The sequence below is a fragment of the Podarcis gaigeae genome (genome assembly GCF_964106915.1).
Source record: "Podarcis gaigeae genome assembly, chromosome: 2".
NCBI classification, from domain to species: domain Eukaryota; kingdom Metazoa; phylum Chordata; class Lepidosauria; order Squamata; family Lacertidae; genus Podarcis; species Podarcis gaigeae.
In genome coordinates this window covers 123,024,783-123,049,989 of record NC_139679.1, presented here as the reverse complement: position 1 = coordinate 123,049,989, position 25,207 = coordinate 123,024,783, and the positions used below count along the sequence as shown (strand labels likewise).

The 25,207-nt window shown below is 43.3% G+C and overlaps 2 protein-coding genes across 3 annotated transcripts in view; both read left to right on the top strand.

Annotated features, from left to right (window-relative positions):
* The first annotated feature begins 1,096 nt into the window (after positions 1 to 1,096).
* LOC310837547 (vomeronasal type-2 receptor 26-like) overlaps positions 1,097 to 25,207 on the top strand; it is a 34,856-nt gene continuing 10,745 nt past the window's right edge. Inside the window, exon 1 of the mRNA XM_083724291.1 lies at positions 1,097 to 1,719. Within this exon, the coding sequence (XP_083580417.1) occupies positions 1,411 to 1,719 (309 nt within the window). The 5' untranslated portion in view covers positions 1,097 to 1,410. The remainder of the gene's footprint in view (positions 1,720 to 25,207) is intronic.
* Positions 10,070 to 24,617, top strand: LOC310837533 (vomeronasal type-2 receptor 26-like). 2 transcript variants are annotated; one of them, XM_083724250.1, is made up of 5 exons: positions 10,070 to 10,314; positions 13,516 to 13,810; positions 15,128 to 15,961; positions 23,203 to 23,430; positions 24,475 to 24,617. In XM_083724250.1, exons 2-5 carry the CDS (start codon positions 13,526 to 13,528, stop codon positions 24,607 to 24,609), a joined length of 1,482 nt encoding a protein of 493 aa, XP_083580376.1. In that variant the 5' UTR covers positions 10,070 to 10,314; positions 13,516 to 13,525; the 3' UTR covers positions 24,610 to 24,617. The 2 variants fall into 2 exon arrangements, with proteins under 2 accessions (XP_083580376.1, XP_083580375.1); XM_083724249.1 differs by lacking the exon at positions 10,070 to 10,314 and adding an exon at positions 12,284 to 12,642.

Genomic DNA, 25,207 nt, shown 5'->3' with positions numbered 1-25,207 from the left:
TATCATAATCATAGTGATTTATTCCTTGGCAAAACTCAAGCAATGTACCCACTTTTGACACAAAGAACAGATATTTCAGAAATCACAGCTTGAAATGCTTGCTGCATATTTAAAGACCTCTTGTGCCATCGAGGGCTTTGACTTATCTTCCAGGCAGGCAGGGATTCTGCCAGTGTGAAAGCTTCCTATCCTCCCTTTCCTCACATTTTCTCTGGGGCTTCGGTCTTGTTGGAGACTTTGGGCTTCATCTAATTCGCTTCTTGCTAAGTTGAGAGCAGTGACAACAGATGTAATGACAGGAGGCAGACTCAGAGTGATGCTCTTATTCATGCTGTTGTTGTTGTTGCTGCTGCTGCTGCTTCCCTGTGCAGCTTCTAGGATGGTGAAAGCAAAATGCCCATTGAACTTGAGAAGGGACATTCCAGATGCAATGAATTATTACGAGCCAGGAGACCACCTCATAAGAGGGGTCATATCTACATTACGAATTCTGCATATTGAACACCATTTCCTTGCCACCCCTTTTTTTTATGGTACAAGGTACGCTGCATTTCCCCATGTAATTTCTGCACAGCAGACAAAACTGTGATTGATGGGTAGGCATATATACATAGCATATTCTTTAATACGGTTGTGCTTAGCTGTGACTGCCCAAGCCTCTAATGCTTATATGCCAGGGACAAGTCCTGCTTTCTAGAACTTGTCCAGTGAAGACACAAAATGTATGTGCATTGCTTCCCTCCTTACTTTTTTCCACTGAAAAAAACACACAAACAAATTGATGGTGAATCATGAAGAGCCAGAGATCATCTGCGTCCCAAGTTCTTGACTTGGGAAATGTGAAGATGGCCTGGTATGCACTCCTCTGAAAGGAGCAGGACTATAACTATTAAATTGTCACAATCTATCTATCAAGTTAACGTACAATCACGTTGCATTGAGTCTAGAAATCAGCTGACAGCCAGTACAGTTCACCTGCCCTGGGACATTAGGGTGCAAGGTAGGTACTACTGTAAATAGGATAAGAACAGCAATAACAATTAGATGCAGGAATTATATGACTGGTAAAGATCTCTATATTACATCTCCTCTTCTTTTTTAACAAATAAAGAAACAAACTCTTTAAAACGTACCACTCCCCTTGAACTAGTGCCTCACACTTTTACAAACCCTTGCTCAATATATTTGAGAGTTGTATTCACTCCCTGCTTCCAGCACTCAAGTGCTCAAATATGCTTCTATCTTTCTTTAACTGGCAAGCAGCCGTTCACCTTCCAACAAACTCACAGATGGCTGATTATGCGATGTGGATGTTCTGTTTTGCTTCATTCTTGTGGCTGCTATTTCTTATAGGGTTAAGAAAGCAGGGACTTGACACTTTTCACTGCACGGAGACTGACATTAGGCTTCATGCTTTGTTGCAGGGCAGGAGATATGGTACCATATTGGTATCTCCTGTCCTTCATGATTGCCATCCATGAGATTAATCAGGACCCCGGGATCTTACCCAACATCACCCTGGGCTATGACATCTATGACAATTATTTCAAGGCAAGGATGACCTATGACGCCACGCTAGATCTGCTCTCTCCTGGGAGGGCCAATGTCCCAAACTACCACTGCGGAAGAGAGAAGAAGCCCTTGGTTTTCATTGAAGGGGTCAACTCTGACACCTCACTCCAGATTTCAACTATGCTGGGAACCTACAAAATCCCCCAGGTATGAACACACTAGCCTAGACAACATACAGAGAACAGCAACCTCCCTTAACAGGAAACAAACTATGAAACTCACTCCCAGTGGAGGCAGTGAAGGTTTTAAGAGAGGATTAAACCAATTCATGAAGGCAAGGGCTATTAATGGCTGCTAGGCATGATGACTGTGATCTACATCCCTAGTTGGAGGCACCAATGCTTCAGGGTGCTGAGTTGCTGGGAATCACATGAGGGCAGAGTGCATTTGTGCTCATGCTGTGCTTGCTGGTTTCCTACAATCACCTGGCTGGCCACTGTCTGAACAGGTTGCTGGGATAGATGGGCCGTTGGCCTGATCCAGGAGGCTCTTCTTATGTTGAAGGATTTGTCCTGCTGGGTGAAGAAGGGTTTCACAAAGAGAGTCACCATCAGAGCAGTCTAAGGGGTGAATATTGGCTCATGGGAGTTGGAGGTGAATATCATCTGGAGGGCATCACTTTGGGAACCCCTGGCCTATATGGTAAATGAATGTTTCCTCTCAAAGAGCAAACAGCTTTGTGAAATGGGTGGGAATTTTACATCTGGAAAACAGTATAGGAAAAATGGGGCAGATTCCCACACCACTAGTCACTGGTTGAGTACTGCCCTAAAACTTCTTAATCGCAGAACATCCCCAACGGAAGCCATCTCTCTTAAAAGTAATTCTGCTGTTATTCATTACTTGTTCTTATGAATGTGGGTTGTGGCTGTTCTAACTGTGCAACTTTAAAAGGACAGCAGATAAGATCTAGTGTCTAAATCAAGCAATGTTCTAGCAAACGATTGTGTGGTTATGCATATATTATTGTCCAAGTCCCATTTCCTCAAGAAGCTGAGCTTCTTGAGTAGGTCTAGGGCCTTTTCATTTCCATATTGTGTCTTTGCTGGTGCTGTTGTGTACACCATAAATGTAAAGCACTCAATACAAGAATCCTGGCAACTGTGGTTTACCCTTCAAAGAGCTATAATTACCAACAAACTACAGCTGTCAGGATTCTTTGGGGGACACCATGAGCCTTCGACATGCTCTAAATGTGTTGGGTGCGTGTAATATTTTTTAAAGTAACGGTGAATTTTTGGATTATTTTATTTAAGGTGTCTGTTGTTGCTTCACTATTCTGTGCAATGCTTACAGATATTTTAAATATATAATGCAGTATAAAAATTAAATAACCAATCCATCAAAACCCACTGCAATGCAGGAATCACAGCTGAGCACATCCTTATATTGGCAGGCGTGTGAAATAGCGCCGTACAGACAGTGGCGGAGGGTGCAACCCTGAGGGAAGGATCCTCCATACGCGGCTGCGATGGCGGAGGCTTGTGACGCCACTCTCGGGGATGGGGATGCGAATCCCCCCCCACAGGGTGTCTTCTTGTAATCTCCCCTCAATGATGGCCCCCAGGGAAGGACACCCCCCACCCGCTTCCTCCACCACTACACTCAATGACAACATATCTTAACTCAACATAGTGTTAAATATCGGGGGGGGGGGGACATTCAGGGAGAGAACGATGTGGAAGACATATTAAATTGTTGCCTATAATGAATGAATTGATTTATTTCGTTCACTGACCAGAGCGTATTGTTGCCCAAGGTAACCTACATCTCCACTCCATAGAAGCAGTGGAAAATATGGCTCTCCCTGACGACAATTTCCCGTTGACCAATAAAACCCTCTATATCTTCCTTTTCTTCCTAGGTCAGTTATGCTTCTGTTCATCATTCCCTTGACAAAAGGCAATCTCCTTTGCTCTACCGAATGACCCCAAATGAAGAACCCCCAGGCTCAGGGATTGTCAGGCTACTCCTGCATTTCAGGTGGACTTGGATCGGGCTCATAGCTCCTGACTCTGACAATGGAGAAAGGTTTCTGAGCACCCTGGCACCTGCGCTTGCTAAGGATGGTGTCTGCGTTGCCTTCTCACACACCTTTTCACGAGACTATATCTTTACATCACAATGGATGATAAAGCTCCAGCAGAAGATTTCCCTTTCCATGGACAGGCGAATCAACGTGTTTCTTTACTATGGGGAATCTCAGTCCCTCACTGAAACTATAGTTTTACTTCCAGTAGTGGGTGAAACCCTGAAACCGATTACTGGGAAAGTTTGGATCACAATAACTCTCTCATATGTCAGCTCCAACATGTCTCCGGAAATACTTGAGTACAACCACATTCATGGATATTTATCTTTGCTTATCCAGACCAAAGAAAGAGCAAAACACGATGGTAATCTGCCAGTTTTTTTGGACCATAAGAATTTCCATCCATGTTGGCCTGAAGGCTATCATTGCTTATATTCAAAGCATGTGTTGTCTGTGAAAGGCCAGAGGCGATGCAAAGTGAAGGAGAACTTTTCAGGTTTCTCTCAGGATGTCCTTGAAAGGAGCCTGTTTCAGGACACCTACAGCATTTACAACACGGTCCGAACTCTGGCCCATGCCTTAAATGCTGCATACTCCTCTAGATCCAAGAGGTTGGTGATGGTGGGACAGAACAGGTTGGAAGATGAAAAAGTCCAAGCATCACAGGTATTTGTTTTTATTCTCTAATGATCTGGATAGATATTGTTCCATTTTAAATGAAAATCGATTTAATGACGGATTCATAGATCCATTTCCTTTAATTAACAGAAATTTACCAATCATTAAAAAAGAGGAGATAAATAAGGTTATAAAATACTGTAGGTCAAAATGATTGATACAGAATTGATAGGCCCTTCAATAGTTACGTGGATCTGCAGGGCTATGGACTGCTAGCAATAATCATGTCACCCTTTCAAAGAGAGATTCCTAAAAAAAAAAAAATGACATTCATATTAAATCTCCATTCATATACATTCCTACGTATACCATCATGATTATTTCCATCATTATCATCATATCTCACTTTCCTAATATCAAAGACAAGAAAGCATTCCAAAGTTAAAGCAAGATAGAATTCTACTGCATGTAAGAAGTTCCAAAGTTTCTTCACAAATCCATTACAAGGTGAAGAGGCTCCCTGGTCAAGGAGATGGTGGAGACTGTTCCACTGTTGAACAGCTCTTAGGGCCAGAAAGTTCTTAGTAACGCAAGTCAGATCAGTCATCTCATGTACGATCAAATCTTGAAACGGCATGTTTTTAACATGGACTGATCTGACATTCAGCAGTAGTAGCACCAGACCAGAGGGCTCAGTAGATCTGCTACTAGTAACCTCTGGTGGTGTGAGAGGGCTGGAACAAGGAACAGAGACCAAACACCTAGGCCTCCACCCCTGATGGTGGCCAGCCCACTCCAGCGATGCTTTCCCCTGCTTATCACCACGAGAATAGGGGCAGCATCTTGACCACACCCTGCTACCTGCCTACCTAGAATCATTAAAGCATTTCCATTCACCCCGTTTACAGTTGGGGGATTAGGCCACAGAAAACTAAGCTAAGGCACATTATTAGACATGCCCCACACTGTCGGAAGAAGATGTTAGATCCCCTAGCTACTTTCCTACCACTGCCTCTCACTTAAACTGTCGGAAGAAGATGTTAGTTCCTCTAGCTGCTTTCCTCCCACTGACTCTCATTCAGAGGGGAAACTCCACCAAACCTAATTTCCCTTTCAACCAGCCTCTCACCCTGGTTGAGGGTCACAAGCCTGCCTCATGCAGTTCCAGGCCTGCAAGTCTGCAGCCTGTCTGGTAGCTGCCACAACCGCAGGCGCACGCAGCCATAGCTTGGAGCAAGACTCAGAGAGGAGGTGCCATTCCCTCCCCAACCCCAACACAGAGGCTCTAGGACAGAACCTATTTCTTGGTCTGCTCAGCTATTGGAAAGAGCCCATTCTGAAAGACCTCAAGTATATTGGGGAAATGATATACCAATGGTCCTTAACTCCAGTAAAATTGGCAAAAATTTACAAATCAAAATCAAATACCTGTTGGAGTTGCAAGAAAGAAATAGGAACAATGTTCCACATGTGGTGGGAATGCCGACCTATTCAACAATTTTGGAATGAAATATATGAAGAAATCAAAAAATATCTTTTAGTAAAAAAACGGGAGACATTCCTTTTAGGTATAATTAAAAAGATATTTCCGGCAATCAAAGGAAAGTATTCCTTTATGCAGCAACAGCTCCCAGGATGGTCATAGCAAAAAACTGGAAAGGGGGGTGGAATCCCATCAATAAAAGAATAGCAAATTAAACATTGTGCTTATATGAATTTGGCAAGATTGACAGCATTCCTAAGGGGACAATCGGACCAAAAATTAGCAAAGGAATGGGATTGTGTTAAAGAAGATATGAAAAAACATTGTTCTGGAGATAGTATATCGGTATGTAACAAATGAAGCTTTGCAGGGTTAAAAGCGCTGCGAAAGGTGTAAAGATAGGGGTAATTTACATTAGACACAACAATTCAGAAAGATTAAAATGTTTGAGTCCTCAAAACAGAGGAAGGAAGTCAATATGAGTACAGTGGTGCCCCGCAAGACAAACGCCTCGCAAGACGGAAAACCCGCTAGACGAAAGGGTTTTCCGTTTTGGAGGCACTTCGCAAAACTAATTTCTTTATGGGCTTGCTTCGCAAGACGAAAATATCATGCGAGTTCCTGCGGGTTTTTTCCCCTCCCCCCCTTTTCCTAAGCCGCTAAGCCGCTTATCAGCTGATCCGCTGAAAAGCCGCTTAACAGCTGATCGCTAAAAGCCACTAAACCGCTAATAGCGCTAATCCGCTAAGCTGTCAATGGGCTTGCTTCGCAAGACAAAAAAACCGCTATACGAAGAGCCTCACGGAACGGATTAATTTCGTCTTGCGAGGCACCACTGTATATGTATGTAAAGCTTAGTGTGATGGCAGGGGATTTTTTTTGGTAGGTGTGATTTTTTCCCTTTTTGGTTTCTGTTTGTTTTGATTTGTTTTTGTTGGTTTGTTCTTTTTTTAAGAATTTATGTTTGTAACTTTGCATTGAAAATAATTTTTTTAAAAAAAGAAGTACTGTATTTTTCGCCCTATAGGACGCACCGTCCCATAAGGCGCACCTAGGGTTTTTTTTGGGGGGGGGAATAAAAGAAAAATATTATTTCGCCACCAGGCGCGGGGCTGGGGAGGGGGAAGCCCGAGCTTCCCCCGACCCCAGCCCCCAGAACAGGCAAGTCTCCGCAAGCCGTGGGAACCCAGTGCCGGACTCCTGCGCCTTGCGGAGAGCTGCGCAAAGTCTTGGCGCACTGAGTTTAGTGCGCCCAGGCTTCGGCATGCAGGCAACTCTCCGCAAGGCGTGGGAGCCCAGCGCTGGGCTCCCGTGCCTTGTGGAGAGCTGCGCGGAGTCTGGGCGCGCTGAGCCCAGCGCGCCTAACCTTCGGCATGCAGGCAACTGTCCGCAAGCCACGGGAGCCCAGTGCCAGCCTCCCGCGCCTTGTGGAGAACTGCGCAAAGTCTGGGCACGCTGAGCTTAGCACGCCCAGCCTTCGGCATGCAGCCAACTCTCCACAAGACCCTCTCGCTCTCCAGGCTTCAGCGAAAGTTTGCATTCGCCCCATAGGACGCACACACCTTTCCCCTTCATTTTTGGAGGGGGAAAAGTGCGTCCTATGGGGTGAAAAATACGCTATATTGGGAACATTAAATAGAAAACCCCTCCATGGCTACTATGTGCCTAGATAATATTTGAACCACTTGGGCGGAAATAGCCAACTTTCTTAAATGCTGTGATCTTCTCTCTCATTCTAGTTTCAACGTTTCCTGAGTGATTTTCAGTTCTACAATGCTTCTATGGGTGGAGCATATTTAGATGAGAATGGGGACCTGACAGCTGATTTTGACGTGGTGAACATTGTGATGCTTGCCAATAAGTCCCTTCACGTGGGGAAAGTTGGGAGTATGGAGAGAGAGGGATCCGCAGGCGTAAAAGTCACCATTGATCAGGATGACATCGTGTGGCCCCTTTGGTTTAATAAGGTGGGTTAAATCATTCAGATACATTTCACTATGATCCAAAAAAGAAAACAGAGGATATTGGGTTGAAAGGGGCTTTTAGTTTTGTAGGAAGAGTCACTCCCACGTCAACTCCCAGGAGCATATTTATGAAAGTAATATTTTTTGCCTCAACCTGCATCACTTCACACTTGTTTGCCTTGAATTACATTTCCCAATTTATTGCTTAATCCGTCTACAGATTGACTACTGTTATTTAATATTTTATTGGCAGCCACCCAGTGTGGCTGGGGAAACCCAGATGGGTGGGGTATAAATAATGAATTATTATTATTATTATTATTATTATTATTATTATTGTTATCATTGTTATCATTGTTATCATTATTATTATCTCAGTTTTGGAGAGGTTCTGTTGGAGGTCTTCACAATCTATTTTTGTTTAAAATTCCCTGAACAATTTAGTAAATGTAAAGTTCAATCCAGTGTAATCCAGTCGAATCCAACTATGGGGTGTGGCACTCATCTCTGCTTTCAGGCCAAGGGAGCTGGCATTTGTCTGTAGACAGATTTTCTGGCTCATTTGGCCAGACTGACTAAACCGCTTTTGGCGCAACAGGACACCAGTGCGTACGGAAATGCCGTTTACATTCTTGAACTAGTATGCTTTCAAACTGCTAGGTGGCAGGAGCTGGGAGTATTGGCTCCAGTATTATTGCATAGATAGACATACCTGTGGGAAGGTTTACTTTAGCAGAGTTAAAAATCCCTTAGAATCCCTCTATAGGAATACACACATAAATCTGATTCATGTAATATAAAACTATTTTACTCTCAGATTCATTCAGGTTTACAGAAGTGTACCTGAAGGCAGGTTTAGGTTACATAACAGGCAAATGAACTATACCAGAGGGAAGTTGGTCCTAAGGTGACTGCAACTCAGCACAAAAAAAATTCTTCCAGTAGCACCTTAAAGACCAACTAAGTCAGTTCTTGGTATGAGCTTTCGTGTGCATGCACACTTCTTCAGAATTCTGAAGAAGTGTGCATGCACACGAAAGCTCATACCAAGAACTGACTTAGTTGGTCTTTAAGGTGCTACTGGAAGAATTTTTTTTGTTTTGACTATGGCAGACCAACACGGCTACCTATCTGTAACTGCAACTCAGCAGTTATCTTTGAAAACTACCAGCAACCGGGGGGGGGCGCTAGGGGCGCCTTGGAAGATGGCCCACAATACCATCTATCCAGCTCACACGAGGTAATTCGAGGCTGATTATGGGGAGTATATCAGTCTCCCTCGTCTTCCCAGGGGGTGGGAAGATGCTGTACTCGCCTGCGGTTGTCCATAAATCACCCCGAGTTCGAAAGATGGAGGGGGTGGGGACACTGGGAAGAAAGCCCTTGTGCGAGCTCTGGAACTCCCAGACGCTACTTTCAGGAGCGAAACTAGTTGTGTTGTTTAAGAGAGAAAAAAATTGGACAAGTAAATGCACATGCTTCGAGCAAGGTCAGGAGTGTATTATCTGCTAAATAAATCTACCACTGAGAAGATTGAGCGATGGGACGGAATGAACAAAGGATTACATCAAGGAAGCACAGCCATGACGGTATGTTGAACGGAGCGGAAAGGGGGGGGGGACTTTCTTCTTTTTCAATATGATTTACCTAACAACCCCCCCCTTGAAGAACCGTCACAATGTCTGATACCAAGTGAGATTGAAAAACAAACTGTGTGGAAACAAAAAAATGTTAATAAAAGGTGTTACTCTGTGAAAGATCTGGAAAGAAGGGAGGCTTTCTTGTTGCATAGTTATAAAAGCAATCCGCCATTAAGAGGCAGACCCGGTTGCAAGACTTTCAGTTTTAGGGGGGGTGAGCCACTGTTCTGCTCTTAGATTTGGATCGTAAATCTGAAAAGGCAATAACCCTTCTGTAAAGACTGATATAAGGTGCAAAGGGTCTGGGGAAATTAAAGAGTGGACGCTGAGACTGTATTTCATCGGAACTGGCTAAAATGGCGACTGCTGCTTGAACAGGACTCTTCGAATCTTGGATCTATGTGAGATGAATTACAGGAAAGCATTACAAAGTTCACACAGGAATATAAACAAGGCTGTTTCTTTCAACTCACTTGTGGAGACAACTCGGAGGTTATTAAGAAGAAAAAGGTTAATGACAAGGAGATGAGAAGATAGGAATGTGAACACCAAAGTAGAAGAAATACAAAGATGATTGGACTCCTACCGAACTCAAAGCATGGGTATCTCCAACAAAAATTTTAAATTTGGTTTAATATTTGGACTTTGTGATATGTATTGATATAATTTGGAATAATTAATATGATATGATATGATTGGCTTGGGAAATGGAAACATAATAAAAATTATTTGCAAAACTACCAGCAACCGACAAACTGCTTGTCACAGCAACCAGTTAGAACCTGGAGGCCGTTAGTCCTCTGTCGGAATGTTGCACTTGACTGCACCTTTACATCCCACAATACCACTAACTCCTGACCATCTTTCTTTATGGGCAGACCGTCCCTCAATCCAGATGTGCTGAGAGCTGTCATATTGGGGATGTCAAGGTCATCCGGGAAGGAGAGCCACTTTGCTGCTATGATTGTGCTCCCTGTGTAAAAGGGACCATCTCCACTGTGGAAGGCAAGTGAGAGAAGGAATAGGGCAACTTTTGTAGTCCTTTATTTTATCCCCCCCAAAAAAAACCTTTGCATGCAACAGATTGCCAATTCAAGTCATAGTATCTCCCGCTGGGGCTGGGAATGTCCCTTGCTTGAGACCCTGGGTGCTCAAATGACTCATGTTCCTTTCAGATGCAGACCATTGCACCAAATGTCCGGACGATCAGTACTCAAACAAGGACCGAGATCAATGTGTTCCCAAGATTATCACTTTCCTGTCCTATGAAGAGTATTTGGGGATACTCTTGTCTTTCTTTACCTTGTTATTCTCCTTAATTACATGCTTGGTGTTAGGAATTTTCATTAAATACTCAGGAACTCCCATATTCAAAGCCAACAACAGGGACCTTTCCTACACCCTCCTTGTATCCCTCCTGCTCTCCTTTTTGTCCTCCTTGCTCTTCATTGGCCAGCCAAGAAAAGCCACCTGTCTTCTCCAACAAATTGCATTTGTCCTCATCTTTTCAGTTGCTGTCTCTTCTTTGTTGGCCAAAACCATTACCGTTGTGCTGGCTTTCCTGGCCACAAAGCCAGGGAACAGGGTGAAGAAATGGCTGGGGAAGACTCTGGCCAACGCTGTTGTCCTTTCCTGTTCCAGTGTCCAAGTTCTCATCTGCACCACCTGGCTGGGGACCTCTCCCCCATTCCCAGACTCAGACATGCACTCCCAACCTGCAGAGATTATCCTGCAATGTAATGTAGGGTCTGCTGCCATGTTTTATGGTGCCCTTGGCTACATGGGCTTCCTGGCTGCCATCTGCTTCGTGGTGGCTTTCCTAGCCAGGAAGCTGCCTGGGGCCTTCAATGAGGCCAAGCTGATCACTTTAAGCATGCTGGTCTTCTGCAGTGTTTGGGTGTCCTTTGTGCCCACCTACCTGAGCACCAAGGGGAAATACATGGTGGCCGTGCAGATCTTCTCTATGTTGGCCTCCAGTGCTGGGCTTCTGGGCTGCATCTTCATTCCCAAGTGCTACATTATATTACTCAGGCCTGGTCTGAATAGAAAGGAGCATCTGACGACAAAAAGTAAAGATGGCATTTGATTCTTTGTACTTTCCTTTCCATTGTAGGGATCTGTGAACAGAAAGGCAATAAAAAAACCAGCAACTTGCAGATATAAAATGAAATATTCAAATGTCAAAAAGCTGTGGAGTGACTAGGCAGGAGAGGATTTGAGGTGATGAGGAGAGTTACAAATACTTTGAAATAAAATATTTGACTAGCACAGGGGGCTTCTATGGTTGTTTTTTCATATGTTGTCCGCCAGGCAACAGAAGTTCCCCAACATGTCCTGAAAGAATAGTTTGAGCCCGGCTTATCTGGTGATGTATTTTAAATGATTGTCATTCTAGGATCACATTTCACCACATCAGTTAGATATTTTGAACACATAATCATAGCATTATGGAAGCGCAGAGTTGGCAGGGACCCTAAGGGTCATCTAGCTCAACTTCCTGCAATGCAGGAATATCAACTAACGCATTCATGACAGATGGCCATCCAAACTCTGCTTAAAAACCTCCAAGGAAGAAAAGCCCACAACCTCCCAAGGGGGACCATTCCACTCTCAAACAGCTCTTACTGTCAGAAAGTTTTCCTGATTTTTAGTTGCAGTCTCCATTACTTTAACTTGAAGCCATTGGTTCGAGTCCTACCCTCTAGAGCAAAGAGAAATCAGATTGTGATATTTTCTTCCAGCTCTGCAGCTGCTGCCCAAGCTCCACAGTGGTTCCAGAGAGGATTATTCCCCACATACCTATCATAATCATAGTGATTTATTCCTTGGCAAAACTCAAGCAAAGTACCCACATTTGACACAGACATTTCAGAAATGAGAACTTGAAATGCTTGCTGCATATTTAAAGACCTCTTGTGCCATCGAGGGCTTTGACTTCTCTTCCAGGCAGGCAGGGATTCTGCCAGTGTGAAAGCTTCCTATCCTCCCTATCCTCACATTTTCTCTGGGGCTTCGGTCTTGTTGGAGACTTTGGGCTTCATCTAATTCGCTTCTTGCTAAGTTGAGAGCAGTGACAACAGATGTAATGACAGGAGGAAGACCCAGAGTGAGGCTCTTATTCATGTTGTTGTTGTTGCTGCTGCTGCTGCTGCTTCCCTGTGCTGCTTCTAGGATGGTGAAAGCAAAATGCCCATTGAACTTGAGAAGGGACAGTCCAGATGCAATGAATTATTATGAGCCAGGAGACCACCTCATAAGCGGGGTCATATCTACATTACAAATTGTTCATATTGGACACCATTTCCTCACCACCCCTTTCATTTACAGTATAAGGTACGCTGCATTTCCCCCATGCAATTTCTGCACAGCAGACAAAATTGTGATTGATGGGTAGGCATATATACATAGCATATTCTTGAATACGGTTGTGCTTAGCTGTGACTGCCCAAGCCTCTAATGCTTATATGCCAGGGACAGATCCTGCTTTCTAGATCTTGCCCAGTGAAGACACAAAATGCATGTGCATTGCTTCCCTCCTTTCTTTTTTCCACTGGAAAAAAACACAAATTGATGGTGAATCATGAAGAGCCAGAGATCATCTGCGTCCCAACTTCTTGACTTGGGAAATGTGAAGATGGCCTGGTATGCACTCCTCTGAAAGGAGCAGGACTATAACTATTAAATTGTCACAATCATCTATCAAGTTAACATACAATCACATTGAATTGAGTCTAGAAATCAACTGGCAGCCAGAACAGTTCACCTGCCCTGGGACATTAGGGTGAAAGGTAGGTACTAAATAGGATAAGAACAGCAATAACAATGAGAAGCAAGAATTATATGACTGGTAAAGATCTCTATATTACATCTCCTCTTCTTTTTTTAAAAAAAATAAGCAAACAGCTTACAACCTAGCAATCCCCTTGAACTAGTGCCTCACACTTTTACAAACCCTTGCTCAATATATTTGAGAGTTGTATTCACTCCCTGCTTCCAGCACTCAAGTGCTCAAATATGCTTCTATCTTTCTTTAACTGGCAAGCAGCCGTTCACCTTCCAACAAACTCACAGATGACTGATTATGCGATGTGGATGTTCTGTTTTCCTTCATTCTTGTGGCTGCTATTTCTTATAGGGTTAAGAAAGCAGGGACTTGACACTTTTCACTGCACGGAGACTGACATTAGGCTTCATGTTTTGTTGCAGGGCAGCAGATATGGTAGCATACTGGAATCTCCTGTCCTTCATGATTGCCATCCATGAGATTAATCAGGACCCCGGGATCTTACCCAACATCACCCTGGGCTATGACATCTATGACAATTATTTCAAGGCAAGGATGACCTATGACGCCACGCTAGATCTGCTTTCTCCTGGGAGGGCCAATGTCCCAAACTACCACTGCGGAAGAGAGAAGAAGCCCTTGGTTTTCATTGAAGGGGTCAACTCTGACACCTCACTCCAGATTTCAACTATGCTAAGAACCTACAAAATCCCCCAGGTATGAACACACTAGCCTAGACAACATACAGAGAACAGCAACCTCCCTTAACAGGAAACAAACTATGAAACTCACTCCCAGTGGAGGCAGTGAAGGTTTTAAGAGAGGATTAAACCAATTCATGAAGGCAAGGGCTATTAATGGCTGCTAGGCATGATGACTGTAATCTACATCCCTAGTTGGAGGCACCAATGCTTCAGGGTGCTGAGTTGCTGGGAATCAGATGAGGGCAGAGTGCATTTGTGCTCATGCTGTGCTTGCTGGTTTCCTACAATCACCTGGCTGGCCACTGTCTGAACAGGATGCTGGGATAGATGGGCCGTTGGCCTGATCCAGGAGGCTCTTCTTATGTTGAAGGATTTGTCCTGCTGGGTGAAGAAGGGTTTCACAAAGAGAGTCACCATCAGAGCAGTCTAAGGGGTGAATATTGGCTCATGGGAGTTGGAGGTGAATATCATCTGGAGGGCATCACTTTGGGAACCCCTGGCCTATATGGTAAATGAATGTTTCCTCTCAAAGAGCAAACAGCTTTGTGAAATGGGTGGGAATTTTAAATCTGGAAAACAGGATAGGAAAAATGGGGCAGATTCCCACACCACTAGTCACTGGTTGAGTACTGCCCTAAAACTTCTTAATCCCAGAACTGTCAGATGGCAAGGGTGGTTGCTCACGAGTAACCAGGCAGGACTCTGACCTGTCTTTTACAGGTTTTATTTAGATGCAAACTTTTTACAGTGCAGAACCCCAAAGTTCATGTCTGCCTCAATCGCTAGCAGAATCCGGGAGTGCCTGTTTCCTGGACCTCCTCCAGCATAAAAGCCTCGTTACGCTCAGCCTCTTCCTCCCCTCTTTGCGCTTTAGACTTCTGCACAGGGTGGGCAATGGAGGGGGCCTGCTTCCCTCCTGGCCGGCTTTGCCAGCAGTGGTGCTGAGGCTCCCACCAACATCCTCTGGTCCTTTCACCTCTTCCCCACTGGAGGTGGGGTTTTCCTCATCACCGGAAGAGGAACTGCTTCACAAGATTTTCAGAGGCTCCCTGTAACACAACTGCCCCTCTGTTCCCCGCCCCTCTTCTGATGACACCGACAGAAGCCATCTCTCTTAAAATAAATTCTGCTGTTTTTCTTTACTTGTTCTTATAAATGTGGGTTGTTGCTGTTCTAATTGTGCAACTTTAAAAGGACAGCAGATAAGATCTAGGGTCTAAATTTGCAATGTTGCTCCATGTTTTCTTAAAGAGTTGTGGAGGAAGCAGAACATCACACCACAATTTCCAGTTGACCAATAAAACCCTCTATATCTTCCTTTACTTCCTAGGTCAGTTATGCTTCTGTTCATCATGCCCTTGACAGAACACAATCTCCTTTGCTCTACAGATTGACCCCAAATGAAGAACCCCCAGGCTCAGGGATTGTCAGGCTACTCCTGCGTTTCAGGTGGACCTGGATCGGGCTCATAGCTCCTGACTCTGACAATGGAGAAAGGTTTTTGAGCACCCTGGGACCTGCGCTTGCTAAGGACGGTGTCTGCCTTGCTTTCTCACAAACCATTCCTCGAGACATTCTGTATAAAGGAGATGAGTACACAAAGCTCATGAAGAAGATTTCACTTTCCATGGACAGGAGAATCAATGTGTTTCTTTACTATGGGGACTCTCAGTCCCCCTCAGAAGCTGCAAATACAATAGAAATAGTGGGTGAAACCCTGGAACCCATTACTGGGAAAGTTTGGATCACCATAGCTCTCTCATATGCCAGCTCCAACATGTCTCCCCAAATACTTGAGAACAAGCACATTCATGGATATCTATCTTTCTTTATCCAGACCAAAAAAAGATCAAAACATGATGGTAATCTGCCAGTTTCCTCTGCCTACAGTAATTTCCATCCATTTTGGCCTCGGGGCTATCATTGCTTATATTCAAAGCATGTGTTTTCTGTGAAAGGCCAGAAGCGATGCAAAGTGAAGGAGAATCTTTCAGGTTTCCCTCAGGACGTCCTTGAAAGGAGCCTGTTTCAGGACACCTACAGCATTTACAACATGGTCCAAGCTCTGGCCCATGCCTTAAATGGTGCGTACTCCTCTAGATCCAAGAGGTTGATGATGGCGGGTCAGAACAGGTTGGAAGATGAAAAAGGCCAAGCATCACAGGTATTCATTTTCCTTCTCTAATAATCTGGATGGATTTTGTTCCATTTTAAATAACGACCGGTTCAATGACAGATTTGTTGGTCCATTACCTTTAATTGACAGACATTAACCAAGCATTCAAAAAAGGAGATAAATGAGGTTATAAAATACTGTACATCAAAATGATTTAAAAAAAAAAAAGAATTGTCCAGTAGCACCTTAGAGACCAACTAGGTTTGTTCTTGGTATGAGCTTTGTGTGCATGCACATAGTATCTGAAGAAGTGTGCATGCGCACAAAGCTCATTCCTACTAAGAACAAACTTAGTTGGTCTCTAAGGTGCTACTGGAGAATTGTTTTATATATATATATATATATATATATATATATATATATATATATATATCTACTGCGTCAGACCAACACAGATTATAAAATACTGTACATCAAAATGATTAAAGCACACATAGCTCATACCAAGAACAAACTTAGTTGGTCTCTAAAGTGCTACTGGACAATTTTTTTATTTTAAAAATATATTTCTACTGCGTCAGACCAACGCAGATACCTACCTGAGTCAAAATGATTGATACAGAATTCATAGACCATTCAATAGTTACCTTGATCTGCAAGACTATGGACTGCTAGCAATGATCATGTGACCCTTTCAAAGAGAAGACCAAAGATTCCTTAAAAGGAAATGACATTCATATTGCATCTCCATTGTCCCATTAAACTTTAATTAGTTTAATGTAAATGCCCAGTGCGCTTCCATCGTCACAAGTCCCACTACAGCAGAGTATTTCGCACAGCAGTTGAAGAAGGGCAGGAAAGGCAGTATCTTTTCAAAGAGGAGTCTTGGAGCATGTGGTTTGTAACTCAAAGATAAGGTTTATTTACAAAACAAAAAACAACCCTGGCGAAGAACCACACATCTCAGCAAACACGCCCAAAAAGGGGGAGAAAAGGGAAGAACAAACACACAGGAGACTATTTATACAAACTCATGTTCCTGGAAGCCTAATGACCTCCAGCTGCTCAGTGATTAGAGCGTTTCTGCTACCTTTTAACCCTTTGATAGCAACACCCCCTCTCGCTCGTAACACTGAGCTGTACCAACCTTAATTCAAATTTAAACCTGAACAGAAACATTTATGAGATTGCGGACTCAAAGCTTTCGTAAAACCGTCTGCGAGATTTTCTTGGCTTGGACAATACTTTAGTTCAATTAAACCTTGTTTTACACTTTGGCATACATTTTGATAACGGATATCCAAGTGTTTTGTGTGGGCCTTGAATTGACCTGATTTAGCTAGTTTAATACAAGGTTGATTGCCTTCCCACACTCTGATAGGTAGGAAACATTCTCCAAACAATTCTTGTACCAGTTGCTTATAAAATTCCAGTTCTCTACATATATCTGATAATGCATTAAACTCAGATTCAGTTGAACTTAAAGCTATAAGTGACTGCTTTCTTGATCTCCAACCAATTAGTGCATTTCCAAATTTTATCGCCATTCCTGACACTGATTTTCTATCTGGTCCAGCATCTGCCCAACTACTGTCGGCCCAACATTCAAGTTGTGTGCTGCCCTCTGCTGATAGTTTTAAGCGAAACCTTTTGGTAGTTTGGAGATACCTTAAAACTCTTTTTACTCCTTGCCAAGCATGCATTGATGGTTTTTCAGCTTGTCTACACAGCATGTTGACAGCATATGTTATATCGGGCCGAGTCCATTGTGCAATGTGGAGTAGACTGCCTATCGCTGACTGGTAAACCCCGGGATTACTGAACTCTGTCTGTTGCTCGGCTTGAGCATCCTTTATGTAACTTAACTCCATTGGGGTTTTAACGCCAGCACAGTTGTCCATTTTAAACCTTTCCAGCAACTGCTGGATCTTAGCTTCTTGGCTGAGCCAATAGTTCCCATTTTCATCTTGCTGAATTTTAACTCCTAGATAAACAGATACATTGCCTAGTGATTTTATCTGAAACCTTTCTCCAAGCTTTGTGGCAAATTGTTGTGCAAGTTTATCATCCTTTCCACTGTATAATAAATCGTCAACAAATATCAAAACTGCTTCTTGTTCACATCCCGAGCCTTTTAGATAAAGACACGCATCTGCTGCGCTCTTTCTGAACCCCATGCTCTCTAGAGCATCGTTTAAGCAGGAATTCCAATTACGGGCGGATTGTTTCAACCCATAAATGGATTTGTGTAGGCGCCAGACCTGGTTTGGCTTGTCTCCTTCAAAACCCGGTGGTGGTGTCATATAGACTTCCTCCTGTAAGTCTGCATTTAAATAAGCCACATTGACATCAAAATGAAACAGCTTATTTCCCTTCTTAGCTGAAGAAGCTAAAAGCATTCTTAGTGACTCTGGTCTTGAAGTAGGGGCATAGATTTGAGAATAGTGAACACCTTTGCGCTGCGAAAACCCTTTTGCAACTAGTCGGGCTTTATATTGCAACTCCTCAGTAGTTGTGGGCTTTAAACGATATACCCATCGACAACCTACAGCTTGTTGCCCTTTCGGAAGCTCTGTACTTGTAAACACACCAAGAGACTTCATTGAAGCCATCTCTTTTTCCATTGCTTCCTGCCACTTAACGGCTTCTGAGCTTGGAAGCTGTTGTACTTCCATATAGCTATCTGGCTCACACTGTGCCATATTTACGTATACACTTGTCACCTTAAACCGCTCTGGCGGCTTGCCCTTTGTGGCACGATTTGACCTGCACAATTGTTCCTCTTGTGCCCCCTCTGACCATTGGCTGTCAGAATCTGTCTCAGACTTTATACCTGGATGTGCCTCTAGGGATAAAGACCTCCGTTTAGATACCTCCCTTGGGCTTGGTGTTGCAGGTGACCTGCTTCGCTTTTGCTGTCTGCTAGGCCTACTGACTGGCGATGTTGGAACACTCCTAGATTCTGGCTTTTCTACCTTAGGAGAAGAACCTTGTGCCTGGTCAGAATCTGCATCTGAACCATGTGCACCATCCTCTTCTGGCTCACTACTCTCTGGACTTTCATTCTCAGCATAAATGCCTAAATCATCTCTCAAAATGTCAGGGTTAGCATGTAAGTGAGTCCATCCAGATTGCTCACAAAATTCAGCGCTCCTACTGAGGACCACTCTTGTAGTATCCCCATTTGGGTTCACGAACCTCCAAGATTTGGCGTGTGGTTCGTACCCACAAAAGATGAGTTTCCTAGCCCTTGGACCTCCCTTTTTCCTTAACGCTTTTGGGATAAGTACATAGGCTGGACATCCAAACACCCGAAAGTAATTAATTTTGGGCTTCTTCCCATATAAAGCAAAATATGGGGTAGTTGCAATTACCGAATTATATACTCGGTTCAGAATATGAGTAGCCGCCTGCCAAGCTTCCGCCCAGTAACTTTGAGGGAGTTTAGCATCAAACAACATAGAGTTTGCCAACTCTTGCAGAACCCTGTTTTTACGTTCGGCCACGCCTCCTTCTTGGGGGGAATAAGGTGTAGACAGACGATGCTTAATTCCCTTTTTCTTAAAGAAATTCTGCAACACAGACCCGGTAAATTCTGACCCTCTGTCTGTCTGAAAAGCAAGTACTCTAGTACCGAATTCAAGTTCTACTGCATGAACCCAATTTTTAACTGTTTCTGCAGTATCTGCTTTTGTTTTGAGAGGAAAAAACCATGTAACCTTTGTTTTGTCATCCGAGAGACACAGTGCATACCTCGAACCTCCCATGCTAGCAACAGGCATTGGGCCACATAGGTCCATATGCACAAGTTGGAATACTTTGTCAGATTTCCTATCTGAACTGGGATAGCTGCATCTATGAACCTTCGCCCTTTTGCATGCAGTACAATCCAAATACTTAGTACATTTGTTCATTTTGCACCCTTCTGATAATTCAGGTTGCCTTTTAACATACTGAAAATTAATATGTCCCAGACGGCGGTGCCATAAATGGACACAAGAATTATGGGTAGGCGTGTTCACACAACCAGCATGAACCTGTTCAACTTCATCTGGACTTGTCTCAAAATAATATAACCCATCTCTGCATTCCACCTGCAAAAGAGATACGTTATTCTTTGAAATAGTGCAAACCCCATTTTCAAACACAGTTTTAAACCCATTTCTATCAAGTTCTGACACAGACAAAATACACCCCTTCAATCCCTTTAGCACGTAGGCATCAATTTCGGTTTGCAAAAATTTCAAGAACACTGTGCCTACGGTCTCTAAGGAACGTTTAGTTGAATCTGCCATTGTCACAACTTTAAGGGTTTGCAAATGTCTGCAATTCTGCAAACGGACACTAGATGGCGCCACCAGGTGGTGAGATGCACCACTGTCGATCAACCAGCGTAGATTGCTGCCTTGGCCACGCCCTTGCATCAACGCCATTGCTGAAGCCATGTGCTGTGTGCTGTGGGAGTAGCCACGACCTCCTCCTCTTCTTCGACGTCCCCTGGAACTCCTTGTCTGGTAACTAGGGGTAACGGCCTTGGTGCTGTCTTGACCAGGTTCACGTGTGCAATTCCTAATTAAATGGGAAGGGGAACCACAGCGAAAACAGTGTCTAGCTGCAAAAGCATTTACTGTGTGCTCAAACTCAGCATCAACACTCTTAGGCACAGCATAACTCCCCTTTAAAGACAAACCTCTTTCTCTTTGCCTCTTATCCTGTTCATCTGCAAGCCGAGATGAAATGTATTCAAGGGTTAATTCAGTTGAAGGCATAGCTTCCAAAGTTAGAGCTAGAGTCTCATAGCTTTTATCAAGAGAAGACAACAATATGTATGACTGCTGCTCCATAGAGAAAGGAATGCCCAGCTCTCTTAGTTGATTAAAGGCAGACACCATTTTGGCAATATGTTCTTTCACACACGCTCCCGGTTGGAGACGTAAATCAAACAAACATCTTGTAGCATGGATCTTGGCCCCCGCAGTGTTTCTGGAATTTAGCCGCTGCAGAACCGTCCAGACCTCATGCGTGTTCTTTAACTCAGAAACATAAGGCATTTGCTCTGGTCCCACTGCCAAAACTAGTAGACCTTGGGCTTTCCTGTCACGTTTCTGTGAAGCTGCTGCTGTTGCTTTGTCTTCTGCAGACACGTCTGCAGCTGCCTGTAAAGGCGGTGCTTCAGTACAATTCCACAACTCTTTTGCTTGCAACCAAACCCTCACTCTAGCCTTCCAATCTTGCCAATTTTTCCCATTGAGTCGCGTAAACGGGACAGTAAAACTTTCCTGGGACTCTGCCATCCTCCCTGGGGCTTAGGAACGATACTCACACACCTGTAGACCGTCTCCCAGCTGCTGAGGTGGCTCCTTGAAGAATAAGACGTCTTCCAGCGAGTACAAACTGCTCAGTGCCTGTTTAAAACTTTTCTAGGCACATTGCAGGACTCAAGCTGCTTTGAAGGCTTTCGTTGTCGGCAACCGCTTCTGTCTTTGCTCCAGTCCTTTCATAAATCACTCTGAACTGCACTCCTTAGCTCCTTCTTGACGTACAAACACCCATAACCTGTCCCATTAAACTTTAATTAGTTTAATGTAAATGCCCAGTGCGCTTCCATCGTCACAAGTCCCACTACAGCAGAGTATTTCGCACAGCAGTTGAAGAAGGGCAGGAAAGGCAGTATCTTTTCAAAGAGGAGTCTTGGAGCATGTGGTTTGTAACTCAAAGATAAGGTTTATTTACAAAACAAAAAACAACCCTGGCGAAGAACCACACATCTCAGCAAACACGCCCAAAAAGGGGGAGAAAAGGGAAGAACAAACACACAGGAGACTATTTATACAAACTCATGTTCCTGGAAACCTAATGACCTCCAGCTGCTCAGTGATTAGAGCGTTTCTGCTACCTTTTAACCCTTTGATAGCAACATCCATTCATATACATTCCTAGGTATGCCATCATAATAGCAAGATAGCATTATGAGATGGTGTCTCTATAGACAAGAGCAACACACCTGCCTTCACCCCCTAGTCTAGCCTGGTGCAGGATCATAAACTCAGGTGGGCAGAGCTAGGTAAGGTCAGGCCCCCTCACCTGAATAATAGAATCATGGAATTGTAGAATTGGAAAGGATCCTGAAAGTCATCTAGTCTCACATACCGCAATGCAGGAATCTTGAATAAATCATTCTTGACAGACGGCCATCCATCTCTCTTGAAAAACCTACAATGAAGGAGAGTCCACGACCTCTTGAGGGAGACTGTTCCTCTGTCGAACAGCTCTTAGCGTCAGAAAGTTCTGGATAATGCAAGCCAAATCAGTCCATTCATGTTCAGTCAAATCTTGAAAGGAACCTATTTCTTAGGCTGCTCAACTGATGGAAGAATCCATTCTGAAAGACCTCGAGTATATTGGAAAAATGATATACCAACGGTACTTAACTCTGGTAAAATTGGCAAAAATTTATAAATCAAAATCAAATACCTGTTGGAGATGCAAGAAAGAAATAGGAACAATGTTTCACATGTGGTATGAAGAAACCAAAAAGATCTTTAAAATATCGTTTAGTAAAAAACAGGACGCATTCCTTTTAGGTATAATTACAAAAGATGTTCCTGGCAGTCAAAGGAAAGTATTCCTTTATGCAGCAACAGCTGCCAGGATGCTCATAGCAAAAAACTGGAAAGGGGGAAAATCCCATCAATAAAACAATGGCAAATTAAACTTTGTGATTTTATAAATTTGGCAAGATTCACAGCATTCTTAAGGGGACAATCGGACCAAAAATGAGCAAAGGAATGGGATTGTGTTAAAGAATATATGAAAAAACATTGTTCTGGTGTAGGTATATCAGTATGTAAATGAAGCTTTGCAGGGTTAAAGAAGTTGAAAAGCGGTGTGAAATGTGTACAGATAGGGCTAATTTACATTAGACACACCAATTCAGAAAGATTAAAATTTTTGAGGTCTCAAAACAGAGGAAGGAAGTCAATATGTGTATATGTACGTAAAGATTAGTATGATGGCAGGGGATTTTTTTGGTAGGTGTGATTTTTTTCCCTTTTTGGTTTCTGTTTGTTTTGATTTGTTTTTGTTGGTTTGTTCTTTTTTTAGGATTTTATCTTTGTAATTTTTTTTGTAACTTTGCATTGAAAATATTTTTTTTTAAAAAAAGAAGTATATTGGGAACATTAAATAGAAAAACCCTCCAGGGCCACTACGTGCCTAGATAATATGTGAACCACTTGGGCGGAAATAGCCACCTTTCTTAAATGCTGCAATCTTCTCTGTCATTCTAGTTTCACCGTTTCCTGCGTGATTTTCAGTTCTACAATGCTTCTATGGGTGGAGCATATTTAGATGAGAATGGGGATCTGACAGCTGATTTTGACGTGGTGAACATTGTGACGCTTGCCAATGACTCCCTTCACGTAGGGAAAGTTGGGAGTGTGGAGAGAGAGGGATCCGCAGGTGTAAAAGTCACCATTGATCAGGATGCCATCGTGTGGCCCCTTTGGTTTAATAAGGTGGGTTAAATCATTCAGATACATTTCACTATGATCCAAAAAAGAAAACAGAGGATATTGGATTGAAAGGGGCATTTAGTTTTGTAGGAAGAGCCACTCCCACTTCAACTCCCAGGAGCATATTTATGAAAGTAATATTTTTTGCCTCAACCTGCATCACTTCACACTTGTTTGCCTTGAATTACATTTCCCAATTTATTGCTTAATCCGTCTAGAGATTGACCATTGTTTTTTAATATTTTATTGGCAGCCACCCAGCATGGCTGGGAAAACCAAGCCAGATGGGTGGGGTATAAATAATGAATTATTATTATTATTATTATTATTATTATTATTATTATTAATCACTCAAGTTTGGAGAGGTTCTGTTGGAGGTCTTCACAATCAATTTTTGTAGACAGATTTTCTGGCTCATTTGGCCAGACTGACTAAACTGCTTCTGGCGCAACAGGACACCAGAGCGTACGGAAATGCCGTTTACGTTCCCACAGCAGCAGTATCTATTTATCTACTTGAACTAGTATGCTTTCAAACTGCTAGGTGGCAGGAGCTGGGAGTATTGGCTCCAGTATTATTGCATAGATAGACATACCTGTGGGAAGGTTTATTTATCAGAGTTAAACAATCCCCTTTATAAGTTTATGCAGCGATTAGCTTGTTGCTGACTTGTCTGAGTTCTACTAATAAATATGCCTTCCTGGTTAAAAATCCCTTAGAATCCCTCTCCAGGAATACACACATGCAAATCTGATTCATGTAATATAAAACCATTTTACTCTCAGATTCATTCAGGTTTATAGAAGCGTACCTGAAGGCAGGCTTAGGTTACATAACAAGCAAATGAACTACACCAGAGGGAAGTTGGTCCTAAGGTGACTGCAACTCAGCAGTTATCTTTCAAAACTGCCAGAAACCGACAAACTGGTTGTCACAGCAACTGGTTAGAACATGTAGGCCGTTAGTCCTCTGTCGGAATGTTGCACTTGACTGCACCTTTACATCCCACAATACTACTAATTCCTGACCATCTTTCTTTATGGGCAGACCATCCCTCAATCCAGATGTGCTGAGAGCTGTCATATTGGGGATGTCAAGGTCATCCGGGAAGGAGAGCCACTTTGCTGCTATGATTGTGCTCCCTGTGTAAAAGGGACCGTCTCCACTGTGGAAGGCAAGTGAGAGACGGAATAGGGCAACTTTTGTAGTCCTTTATTTTATCCCCCCCCCTTAAAACCTTTGCATGCAACAGATTGCCAATTCAAGTCATAGTATCTCCCGCTGGGGCTGGGAATGTCCCTTGCTTGAGACCCTGGGTGCTGAAATGACTCATCTTCCTTTCAGATGCAGACCATTGCACCAAATGTCCAGAAGATCAGCACTCAAACAAGGACCGAGATCAATGTGTTCCCAAGATTATCACTTTCCTGTCCTATGAAGAGTATTTGGGGATTCTCTTGTCTTTCTTTACCTTGTTATTCTCCTTAATCACATGCTTGGTGTTAGGAATTTTCATTAAATACTCAGGAACTCCCATAGTCAAAGCCAACAACAGGGAACTTTCCTACACCCTCCTTGTATCCCTCTTGCTCTCCTTTTTGTCCTCCTTGCTCTTCATTGGCCAGCCAAGGAAAGCGACCTGTCTTATTCAACAAACTGCATTTGTCCTCATCTTTTCAATTGCTGTCTCTTCTTTGTTGGTCAAAACCATTACCGTTGTGATGGCTTTCCTGGCCACAAAGCCAGGGAACAGGGTGAAGAAATGGCTGGGGAAGAGTCT